This window comes from Priapulus caudatus, unplaced genomic scaffold (assembly GCF_000485595.1).
Source record: "Priapulus caudatus unplaced genomic scaffold, Priapulus_caudatus-5.0.1 Scaffold217, whole genome shotgun sequence".
Lineage (NCBI taxonomy): Eukaryota > Metazoa > Priapulida > Priapulimorpha > Priapulimorphida > Priapulidae > Priapulus > Priapulus caudatus.
This window is the reverse complement of record NW_014577278.1, coordinates 27,175-39,183: the sequence shown is the minus strand read 5'-3', so window position 1 is coordinate 39,183 and position 12,009 is coordinate 27,175. Positions and strand designations below refer to the sequence as shown.

General features: G+C 46.0%; 2 protein-coding genes across 2 annotated transcripts in view; one reads left to right on the top strand and one right to left on the bottom strand.

Moving 5' to 3' along the window:
- The window catches only part of LOC106807469 (ankyrin-2-like), a 136,454-nt gene extending 125,886 nt beyond the window's left edge, over positions 1-10,568 (top strand). Inside the window, exons 38-39 of the mRNA XM_014809802.1 lie at positions 2,575-4,275; positions 6,694-10,568. Coding sequence (XP_014665288.1) covers positions 2,575-4,275; positions 6,694-10,568 — 5,576 coding nt within the window. The remainder of the gene's footprint in view (positions 1-2,574; positions 4,276-6,693) is intronic.
- A 124-nt stretch (positions 10,569-10,692) lies between these two features.
- Positions 10,693-12,009, bottom strand: part of LOC106807468 (serine-aspartate repeat-containing protein I-like) — a 1,755-nt gene continuing 438 nt past the window's right edge. The window contains exons 3-4 of the mRNA XM_014809801.1: positions 11,417-11,678; positions 10,693-11,298 (exon numbers count right to left, since the gene is read on the bottom strand). Of these exons, the coding sequence (XP_014665287.1) occupies positions 10,693-11,298; positions 11,417-11,678 (868 nt within the window). The remainder of the gene's footprint in view (positions 11,299-11,416; positions 11,679-12,009) is intronic.

The window sequence follows — 12,009 nt, the reverse complement described above, 5'->3', positions numbered from 1 at the left end:
CTTTACCTGCGGTTGCATTTTAGTTCCCTTATTGTCACGTCAAATATTTTTATGTAAAACCATGAGTACCTAAGCGTATAACTGCTAACGATTGACGGTCTTTGGCTATAAGGTTTTTCTCCGTGCATGAAAAGAGGGCAAAACAACTGCAGGGAAAAGTCTGAAGGTCGAGTGAAGGTCGGGGTGAAATTTGCATTGAGGGCACATCCCTCCATTGCTTTCGGCTGACCGGTCCGGTACCGGCAGAATACTCTTGATTCTGTGCGTATGGCTGAAGACTGTGTCGCATATGCCCTACTTTCCACATGCTCTATTCCCCTAAGCGTGATAGCGGTTCTGAAAATCGGTTCTCGAATCGTGGCCTTGTTTTGGTCGTGCCAATAGCAGCATCACCTGATTAAGTACTGTTACATTTATCAGAAACCCACGCTCCGTTTGGATTATAACTGAGAACACATAATAGCGGGTTAAAAATGGGGTGTGACTGTCTGCAGCCATATCAGGATCACGATTATCTATTTCTTATTTATTTGGTCGAAGAGTGAGGTGGGGTGAGTGTGTGGAGATGACGTGGCAAATGGGGCTGGTGTGTGTGTGGGATATGTGAGTGCTGAGGACAAGTCGCTGTGCATGGACACCACGCCTGTCTGACAACTAACATTTATTTATCTGCGTGTGTGTGTGTCGGCGAGATGCCAAGTGCCGTACGATGGCGAGCTCTCGTAGCCATGTACCTGCGCTTGATCGCACCGTGCATGGTGTAAACAGTAATGATTTGCCGCAAAAAAATGCATTGACGAGACGAGAGTGTTTTAACACGAGCTTGCATGGGACTGATCGCCAATGATTTGCTACTGAGTACTACTACAGTGATTTGCTTTCACGGCCAAACACACGAGACGTAAGTACGACACCTTATTAACACCGATATAGTCAGCTAACAGAACTTTTTCGACATGAGATCAATACGCCACATATATGTGTGTGTTGCCACCAGTGTGTCTCTGTTATTATTTGTGGGTATGTATATGTGTTAGGTAGTTATATATATATATATTTCTCTGTCTATCAGTGTGATATGTTAAGCTGTTCTTCGTGTTCCTTACTCAGAGTGTTTTACTCTGTACTCATCTGGTTTCTGTTGCCTTCGTGTCTTTCTCTGTGTTTTTCTGTACTAATAGTATATTTCGCTTTTTTCCATCTCCGCCCGACCCATATATCAATGCCATGTATCCGTTTGCCAAATACCCATAAAATAGCATATCAGTTCTGAAGATCATAATTACTATTATTATTAGTGATTGAATGTTCCAGGCAGTGTTTAATCCTTATTGGCAGTGACGTGCCACCCGCATATACGATAACTGTTCGCATAATAAGTATGTGTAAGTGAAAGTAAAGTAAGTAAAGTAATGTAAATTATGTACTGATGTTTTTTTAATTGATGCATAAACAGCAATATTGCGAAATGTATAAGGCACGAGTAATCATACCGACGGTTATGCCTATGCAGTGAAGAGGTTTTACAATTTTGAGACTTTTCGTACGTAGCATTGTTTATATGTGCATGGTTTGTATAGAAACCAAATAGAAGCTGAAAGATATTTTAGCGAAGCGTGGTTGTGCTACTAACTCTGCTTGCTAAGTCACGTGTGTGGTCGGTGAAATCAACTTGGAATAATCACGTATGGAAAATGTAGCCATGAATCATTGATCACTTATCGCATGTTTCATATAATGCGTGATGAACTGTTTTGAAACGCATGCAAGAGAAACCATCACGAATCATATGTTATGTTAGCGGTGCTGACATAGAGGATTATTTGTTGTTTGCCTATTCATGTATCGCAGTAGAAATCGTAATAAAACGCACTTGATTCATAACGATTGCTGACCGCGTGCATGGAATATTACAAGCGTTTTAATGATTGCGGAATTGTAACTAAACATGTCTATGTTATCTGTTACATAGCGAGGTTTGTACTCAATGAGCTAATATTGCTGAATTAGTTGTGCCGTAAGCTGCACCAGAATTCTGTAGGTAGATGTGTGACACTTGAGAAAGATGCCAGTGGTGCAATTCCTTAGACCTAGATGAATGCGATGTGGCGAAATCCGTAACACTTTTTTGTTTGTGCTTACTAATACCGTATGCACGGTCTAATGTAGACAGAGTGTGGTGTAAAACTGTTAGTTTTGAATTGCCACAGTGCTTACTGTTTTGTAGCACTAAATCACGATACATCTGTGTGAGCACGAAGGTTGAGACCAAGGAGATTCTACTAACGGACATTGTTACTAACACCATAGCAAAGCATCACAATACCAGTATGCTAATGGCAGGCAATATAACAGTGGAGCAGCATGGGTCAAGTGACCAGTCCTCGTAACCACAACTAACTGCCTGGCGAAGCATCTCAAAATTGCAAAGCTGATGCCAAAAAATGCAATATCTCAGGTAACGTAACTAAAATAATGAAATAAATCACAAAGCCGACGTTGCGGACGATGTAACCATGTAACCGCATGCACCAGGCGACCGGCACTCAGTGACTATTCCCGCTGCACGTGTAGTTTCAGCGCCGCGGGTCGAGCGTGAAGAGTTTGTCAACGACCGCGGACGGGTGACGCAGCGCGAGCGCACCGTCACCACCGTCGTCAAGATCCGAGAGATCCGCACGCAGGTCATCCAGCCGCCGCCGCCCGCCGACGAACAACAAGAGAGCATCCCAGAGGAGACTCCTGATCAGGAGAAAACGGAGACGGTGGGAGTCGGGACGGACGTCATGGCGACGTCGGACGTGTCGGTCGGGTCGGAGCAGGTCATGACGGCGGAGGTCGGCACGCAGGCGGACGTCATCATCACACAGGAGATGTGGACGACGACGGAGACGACGACGACGAAGGAGACGTCGGTCGTTCCCGCGACGTCCGTCGACGCGTCTGCGCAGACGACGGCCGAGAGTCGGACCGACAACATCGAATACGCCGACGCCTGGGTCGATGCTGAAACAGCCGACGTCGTTGACACAGGGGTCGGGTCAGGTCGGGTCAGCTACATCGACGCGAGGAGTGGGTTCGACTATCTCACGACGGTTGACATGGCAACGAGTCCGCCGCTGCTAGAGGTCGTTGATTCAGGGGTTGGATCGGGGCGGGTGAGCTATGCGGAGACAGGCACCGACGCCGACCACGTTCCGCGGACGTCGGACGCCGGAACGGGTCCCGACGCCGATTCCCTCCCAACAGCCGACGCGGGAACGGGCACGGATTGTGTTGAGATGACGGACGCGGGCACGGGGTCGTCCAGGGTCAGTATGATCGAGACGGGGACCGGGTCAGCGAGGGTCAGTATGATCGAGACGGGGACCGGGTCAGCGAGGGTCAGCACGATCGAGACGGGCAGTGACGCAGACGAGACGCATCGCGCCGACGTCGGCTCTGAGACGACGACCGTGAAGACGGCGGAGGCAGGCGTCGGCGGCCGACCGACCGTGATGACGGACAGCGGCTGCGGGCCGGAGACAGTCGAGTATGCTGACCGGGCCGTGAGTCCCACGGTCCTAGCGACGGCGGAGTCGGCGACGGCGACCGAAGAAGCACGCACGGCGGACGCAGCGGCCGGGCCTGACCGCGTCGCACGTATGCTCGACTCCGGCTGCGGCCCTGAGGCGTTCTTCACCGCCGAGGTTGCCACGGCAACAGAGCAAGGAGGAACGGTGGATGCAGGCAGCGGACCTGAGGCTGCGCGGGAGATGAGAGACGTTGGGTCGAGCGCGAAGGAAGAAGCTGAGAAGGTGAGCGTCGGTGTTGCCGCTGCCGTCGTCGTGGAGACGTTGGAGAGCGGGTTCAGCCCCGACGCGCCTCCGGACACCGCCGACACCGGTGTCGATGCCGAGCGCACGCTGACGAGGGATACTTACACCGAAGTGATAATCACGGAAACGGTTGCTGCGGCAACGGCGACGGAGTCACCCGGCACGCACGAGCGTGCGACGGAGGTGGACGTCGCCACGACGGAAGCATCGACAGAGACCGAGGCCAAGGAGCACGCCGAAGTCGACTGCAGCGTGCAGACGGAGGAGTGGGTAAACGAGGAGGGCGTGCTGATCTCGCAGAAGGTGGTTGTGACAACGGAGGAGGTGCGGACGCGGGACACGGCGTCTGGACCGGAGGAGGAACTCTACACTCCGATAGCCAGCGACGCGGAAGAGGAGGTGATAACGGAGGAAGCCATCAAAGAGGTGATAACCGAAGTCTGTAGCCAACCGCAAGGTGAGAGCGTGATATGTGAATATAACCAGTCGGATCGTATTGGTTTGCATCTAGCGTGAAATAACCGCACGCACGTTGACTCTAATAACCCAAGCATGATGAAACGCTGAAATACCCATCGAGATAAGTCAACTATTTTGTACCCTAACAATCCGGTCATTCACAAGTGTGTTTTATAGGTTAACATCGTAGTAATGATATGTATAATCAAGAGTCCATAATAGAAACCATTTTCTATTATGGACTCTTGGTATAATCTAATTGCATTGATTGATTGCATCGAGTTGACATAATCAAGAGTGCGTAAACACTAGAGCGAACAATGATAAAAACTGAAAATCATTCCTTAGTTTCAGACGCACGCTCGCTCAGTGTGACCACCGTCATAGTTCATCAACAATAATCTATATCTATTATCAATATCAATGCTGGATTCAATAAGACCAACCGTTTTTCTGTGTCACGTTGCTGAGCAGAGCTAGCAGTGCGTATATATATACTAATCGTTGATTCTCACAGCCAGAGATGAATTGCGTCGGATGACTCTGACTCTAATACGTTAGAAATTGACGCATGATTGTTATCGCTGTTCGTTCTAGGGGTTTACGTGTTCTTGATACGATGAGCATAGTTTTTCTCATCATCTGAGAGAGATTGCTGTTCGGTAACTTTACGTTGCGAACTGTCATAATATCAAGAGCGTATTAAGAAGGGTTTCTTTATACGCTCGTGATAATATGCATGCATTGCTCGGAATGCAAAGTGTGGTTCAGAAAAGTGCAGCATTTGATATGGTTGAGTTGAAACTGATACTGTGATTTATCTACGCTGCTTAACTAAATTGAGAAGTGTGTCGTGTTTTCATGCGCTGATTCGTGCATTTCCATATTTAAGCACATTAATATTTGAGGTTGTGATGCGTTTTGATACAGTTTATTTATATTCGGAATTTTTATTACTTGTCACTGAAACGTAACTGTGATAAGACGTATTGCCTAAATATTTTACATTATAATTATAAGTGTTTATGTATCTATAAGTGTGTTTGATATTCTATAGACCAGCAGTGACGCATTGAAAACTAATAAAATAGAAATTACAGTCCGTGTCATGTAGTAGCTTAGGTATAATGATGATAAACTACTAATCGTAACCTTTAAGCTGGTATTAAACGTTAACTAATTCGCGATTACAGTTGCTGTTGACACGTGCGATTTTGCGATAGGTAAATATTGTAAAAAGATAACGAGAAATTGTTAATTTTATAACTAGCTGAAATTAGCGTTTTTCTGAGCCAATTAACACACTACCAATTGCGAGATAGATCCGCATGTAGAATACTAAAACGTGTGTGGTTTGACAGGTGCTGTAATAAATGCTCCATGCGTTGCCATTGTTGATTCTATTCTAACTAAAGGTGCTGAATCGTGCTCCTCTCCTTCTCACCGGCATGTAGTTCCCTAAAATCTCCCTTGCATGTTTTGTATTATTACTATTATGATGCGTTTGTATTTATAGTTTTACATCGTCCGGTTATGTATTTTCATAGTGTGATTTTTCAGTATCTTGTATTACCAGGCTCTATCGCATTTTAGTGACATCAGAGATGGGGAATCACTGATTGGATATTAATGGAACGACTATGCTAACTTCCAACGAAGTTCCAAACAGACATTGCGCACCTATTCTTAACACTCTTAATCTGTCCTTCCAGGTCTCCTATGACGCATTCCGTGTCGTATACTCGTGTTTCCCATGTGATTTCAAACCTTATAGCTCTTGTAGTTTATCTCGGTAAACCTCTAAGCTGATGTCTCTCTGAAACGCATGTTTAACTAGTTTCTCCTGTAGCTCTTTGATACTCTTCACCACAACAATCCCTGACAGTTGTCTCACACGGGCTAGGGTGCCGTGTCTGTTTCGAACTGATGTAACACTAATGGCTTGACAATTGGACAGTTCTGACGACACTGTGAAAAGATAATGTATTATCATAGAGAACAAGGGTATCAGAAAGTACAAATAGTACCGATAAATAAGAGTTCCTGATACCATTGATGGTTGGTTGCTACATTATCCTTACTGGATGTCTTGACTAATAGTGTATAACCCGTCTTATAGTCATGTCCTGTAGTTATACATCATAACCCCCAGCAAATTGTTAATATACCTTTGATGTCACTAACATTTTCTGCTTCTGCATTTTAACAAATTGACAATGCTAATATTGATGTAGTAAATTTCATGTATAAATATTTTTATATGCTTTCACCTTCGTATATGTACGTATATATGTGTATACTATGTATATGCATATATATTTCTTATGCTATCACTTTCCAAAAACGTTCGTTGTTTCCTTTTCTCTATTTCATGTGTTAACCTACTTCACCTGGTGGCAACCAATCAAAACAACAGTGGTGAGTATGGGTGCAACACAGGAAGCCATCAGAGAAGCACTTCAACATATCGAGACAGAAGTTTCTAAAACTAAAAAACTGCAGTCAGATTTCACAGCAGCAGAAGAGTCCGAGCCAGCCGATGACACAAAACCAATCGCAACCGAATATATTCCTACGAAGCAGCTAAGCGATTCTGTGATAGACCAGAGAGATGAAACAGGAAAATCTCCTGATAGTATTGAGTATTCTAGTCAAGCTGTGGTTGGTAGTGGTGACGAGCGGCCTGAAGAGGTATCCCCGCCACCAGAAATAGCTGAAAACGTCATACAACAAAAGCTAGCCGAGCTCGTTTCTGAAATGCAGGAACGAACGAAATCTCCTGAACTTCCTGTGATAATCGACGAGACAGATGAAAAAAATAAAATGACCGAGACACCTGTTGACGATGCGTCAGAGTCGAAGAAGAGTACTCGCACGGTGAAAACAACCGAGACAGAAGTCACTGAAGTTATAGAAATAGTAACGAAACCAAAACAATCTCATGAGGAGGAAGCACCAGTATCATCAGCTGTAAGCAAGTCTATAGAGGAAGAAAAAACGGTAGAAGATGATACAATCAAGGAACGAACTGCTCTCACTGTACAAACGCAACTTGATGACCTTTTATCTCAGCTTGAGGCATATTATCAACCCGAGTCTAAGGAAAAACAGGATCCGGTCGATGAGCGTCCCAGTTCAGATATAACTGAAACACCCGAGTCTTCTGAATTCAAAACGCAGGATGATGCAAAACCCTCTGCGGTCACTGACACGGCAGATAGTGATGTGATCATGCAGATTACCCAGGAAATCGAGATAGGCGAGCCATATTCTGATGAAGAACTCGGCAGTCCTGTAGCGCATGAAATCACTATTGAACAAACGATTGAAACGGTTGAGAGCCAGCCAGTATTCTCAGAGGAACTGAAAGCCGCTAGGCCCTTCCCAGATGAGGTTGCTGGCGATGATAAGGCAGATGAAAAACAAGATGAGGATGTATCGGCACGTGATTCTCCACAAAAACCTAAAATGAAAATATCAGTGGACGAATTTGTGCAGGAGGAGATTATAATCACAAAGCTCTCCGATAAAAAGGAAGAACCAATTCAGACTCCTGACGAAATGTCGACCATAGCTGACGCATCCGTGGAAGAGCGAGACGAAATATCGCCTGGTAGATTTGAAGACAAACCATTTGAGCCAGTAGAGGAAAAACAACCGGCAGAAACATCCGAGGTAGCTCCACCAGAAAAACCGACAGGTGTGGAGGAAGACGTGGTTGTTCTTGAAGAAGCTCTGTCCGATAAGGAAGAATCCGGTAGGCAGGATGCAGTGCCATTGCCTTCTGAGCTGCATGAGGAACGAACTGACGCTGGTGAATCAGAACGTCTTGATGATACGTCAGAAATAATTGAAACACTTCAGGGAAAGGAACAAACGATCGAAGAAAATGTTGTAACAGAGAGGGCTGTAGTAATAATTGAAGAACCGGCTGAACATGCTCTTGAGGCAGCATCAGCTGAGGTTGAAGAACCATCAGCTGTCAATGTTGACGACGTTGGTCAAGCAGAACCGCTTGATGTGGTTAGTACACCTTCCGAGAAGCAAGAGTTGATGTATGAGGAGGTCGCGCTGGCAGAGGAGTCTGCTTCTTTTATTGAAGAACCCGAAGCACAGCAGGTTTTCATTGTAGAGAAGGAAGCTGTAATTGATGCCCCAGAGAGGGTCGATGAGAAAGTAGAGGAATCTGTCTCTGTCAGTGAAGAAAGTGAGAAACAAGTCGCAGAAATAAAGCCTGATGATGATCAGGAACAGCTACTCGAAGCGGGCGAGGGAGGTCCTCTGCTCGACGCAACAGCAGAAACTATTACAGCTCCAGATGTCCAGAAGGAGACTATGGAAGAAGTAGCAGTAACTACCGACGACTCTATTTCTGCCGACAAGCAACTAGATGAACAAGCTGCTGAGGCTGTCCCTGTTGATGTCGAAGATGTGCTCGTTGAGACAGGCCAAAAAGAACATCTTGAGGAAACATCATCATGCGTAGACGGTGTGTCTGAGGAACCCCCGGCAGCTGTTGAAGAGGAACTGCGGGGTAGAGAGGACGCCGTTGCTATCAGTGAAGAATCAGAAAAGCAGGTCAGAGAGACAGACGAACCCGCTGCCACAGTCGAACAAGCACGTTTCGTAGAAGCACTAGAGGTAGCTAGTACTCCCCCAGATAAGCATGTTACCATAGAGCAGGAAGTACCAACTCCAGAAAAACCTGTCATGGCTGAGAAAGAGCCAGAGAAACAGGAAGCTGATACACTGTCCACTGAAGATCAGGAAGGGCTTATCGAGGCTGATCAACATGAACCTCTTGAGAATAAAGGCGACGTAACTGACGGGGCATCAGCAGACGAAACAGTCTGCGAAGAAGAGCTCGCAGCCCCCGAAGATATAGTTTCTTTTACTGAAAAACCAGATAAAGGTGTGCTTGAGACAATTCCTGCTGAATCAGAAAAACAGGTTGCTGAATCAGTACCTTCTGACGAGCAGGAAGAGGTTACAGAGGCTGGGATAGATGAACCTATTGACGATACAACAAAAACATCTGGTGCGCTTCCTGAAGAACAAGAAGCTGCGGAAGAGCCAGCACCAGCTGTTGAGAAGTCTGCATCGATCAGCAAAGAGCCTGAGAAACAAGTTGCTGAAACATTGCCTTCTGATGATTACGTTAAGCTACCGGAGGCTGTAGTTGAAGAACCTATCGATGATACAAAGATAACATTTGATGTAGTTCCAGAGAAACACGTAGCTATAGAAGAACAAGCAGCAACTGTAGTTGAAGCTGTTTCTATCAGTGACGAACCAGAAAAACGAATTGCTGAACTGGTACCTTCTGAAGAGCAGGAAGAGGTTACAGATGCTGGGGTTGATGAACCTCTTAAAGATACGACACAAACAGCTGGTATGCTTCCTGAAGAACAAGAAGCTGTGGAAGAGCACGCACCAGCTGTGGATGAGTCTGCATCGACAAGGGAAGAGCCAGGGAAACAAGATGTTGAAACGGTACCTTTTGATGATCAGGAAACGGTTACCGAGGCTGTAGTGGACCGACCTCTGGTAGAAACAACAGAAGCCACTAATACAGTTCCAGAGGGACAGGAACTTCTAGAAGAACAACCACCGGCTGTTGGTGACTCTGGTGCTATTAGTGAAGAGCCAGGCAAATCAGTTCTTCCAGTGCCTTTTGCTGATCAGGTAACAGAGGCTGTGGTGGAAGAATCTATCAAAGAAACAGCGGAAACAACTGATGCAGGTCCACAGGAACAGGTAGCTGTAGAAGATCAATCATTAGCTGTAGATGAGGCTGTTTCTACCAGTAAAGAACCAGAAAAACAAGTTGCCGAAGCAGTACCTTCTGAAGAGCAGGAAGACGTGACAGATGCTGGGGTGGATGAACTTCTTGAAGATACAACAAAAACAACTAGCACACTTCCAGAAGAACAACAGGCTATGGAAGAGCAAAGGACAGATATTGACGAGCCTGCCTCTACCTGTGAGGAACCAGAGGAACAAGTTGCTGAAATACTTTCTTCTGAAGCACAAGAAGAACTAACAAAGGCTGTAAGGCAGGAACCTCTCGAAGATACAGTTACAGGGGCAGAGAAAGTTCCGGAGAAACAAGACGCTGTAGAAGAACTAGCAGCAACTGTTGATGAGTCTGCCTCTACCAGTGACGAACCAGAAGAACAACTTGCTGAAAAACCTTCATCTGAAGCACAAGAAGAACTAACACTCATCAAACAGTCGCCGGTGGCTAGTTCTTCTAGAGCTTGCTTCTCCTTAACTTTCTCTGGCTTCTAACGCGTAGCTTCGACAGGTTCCTCCTCTACAGCCTCTGTTAGTTCTTCTTCTGCTTCAGAGAAGGGTTTCAGCAAGTTGTTCTTCTGGTTCGTCACTGTAGAGGCAGATTCGTCAACAGTTGGCGCTAGGTCTTCCACAGCTTCTTGTTTTTGCTCTGGAACACTCTGCCTACCTCTCTAACTGTATCTTCGAGAGGTTCCTGCCTTACAGCTTCTGTTAGTTCTTCTTGTGCATCAGAGGAAAGTTTTTCAGCAACTTGTTCTTCTGGTTCTTCACTGGTAGAGGCAGAATCATCAACAGTTGGCGCTAGTTCTTCTACAGCTTCTTGTTTTTCTGGAACTGTCTCTGCCTCTCTAACTATATCTTCGAGAGGTTCCTTCCCTACAGCCTCTGTTAGTTCTACTTGTGCTTCAGAGGAAGGTTTTTCAGCAAGTTGTTCTTCTGGTTCGTCACTGGTAGAGGCAGACTCATCAACAGTTGGTGCTAGTTCTTCTACAGCTTGCTTCTCCGGAACATTCTCTGCCTGTCTAACCGTATCTTCGGCAGGTTCCCCCTCTACAGCCTCTGTTAGTTCTTCTTGTGCTTCAGAGAAAGATTTTTCATCAAGTTGTTCTTCTGGTTCGTCACTGGTAGAGGCAGACTCATCAACAGTTGGTGCTAGTTCTTCTAGAGCTTGCTTCTCCGGAACTTTCTCTGCCTCTCTAACGCGTAGCTTCGACGGTTCCGCCTGCTACAGCCTCTGTTTAGTTCTTCTTGTGCTTCAGAGGAAGGTTTTTCAGCAAGTATGTTCTTTCTGGTTCGCAGCTGGTAGAGGCAGACTCATCAACAGTTGCGGCTAGTTCTTCTACAGCGTCTTGTTTCTCCGGAACTTTCTCTGCCCCTGTAACTGTATCTTCGAGAGGTTCCTGCCTTACAGCCTCTGTTAGTTCTTCTTGTGCTTCAGAGAAAGATTTTTCATCAAGTTGTTCTTCTGGTTCGTCACTGGTAGAGGCAGACTCATCAACAGTTGGTGCTAGTTCTTCTATAGCTTGCTTCTCCGGAACTTTCTCGTGCCTCTCTAACGTAGCTTCGACAGGTTCCGCCTCTACGCCTCTGTTAGTTCTTCTTGTGCTTCAGAGGAAGGTTTTTCAGCAAGTTGTTTTTCTGGTTCGTCACTGGTAGAGGCAGAACTCATCAACAGTTGCTGCTAGTTCTTCTACAGCGTCTTGTTTCTCTCGCGGAACTTTCTCTGCCCTGTAACTGTATCTTCGAGAGGTCCTGCCTTACAGCCTTTGTTAGTTCTTCTTGTGCTTCAGAAGAAAGTATTTCAGCAACTTGTTCCTCTTGGTTCCTCACAGGTAGAGGCAGGCTCGGTAATATTGTCTTTGCTCTTCCATAGCCTGTTGTTCTTCTGGAAGTGTGCTAGTTGTTTTTGTTGTATCTTCAAGAAGTTCATCCACAC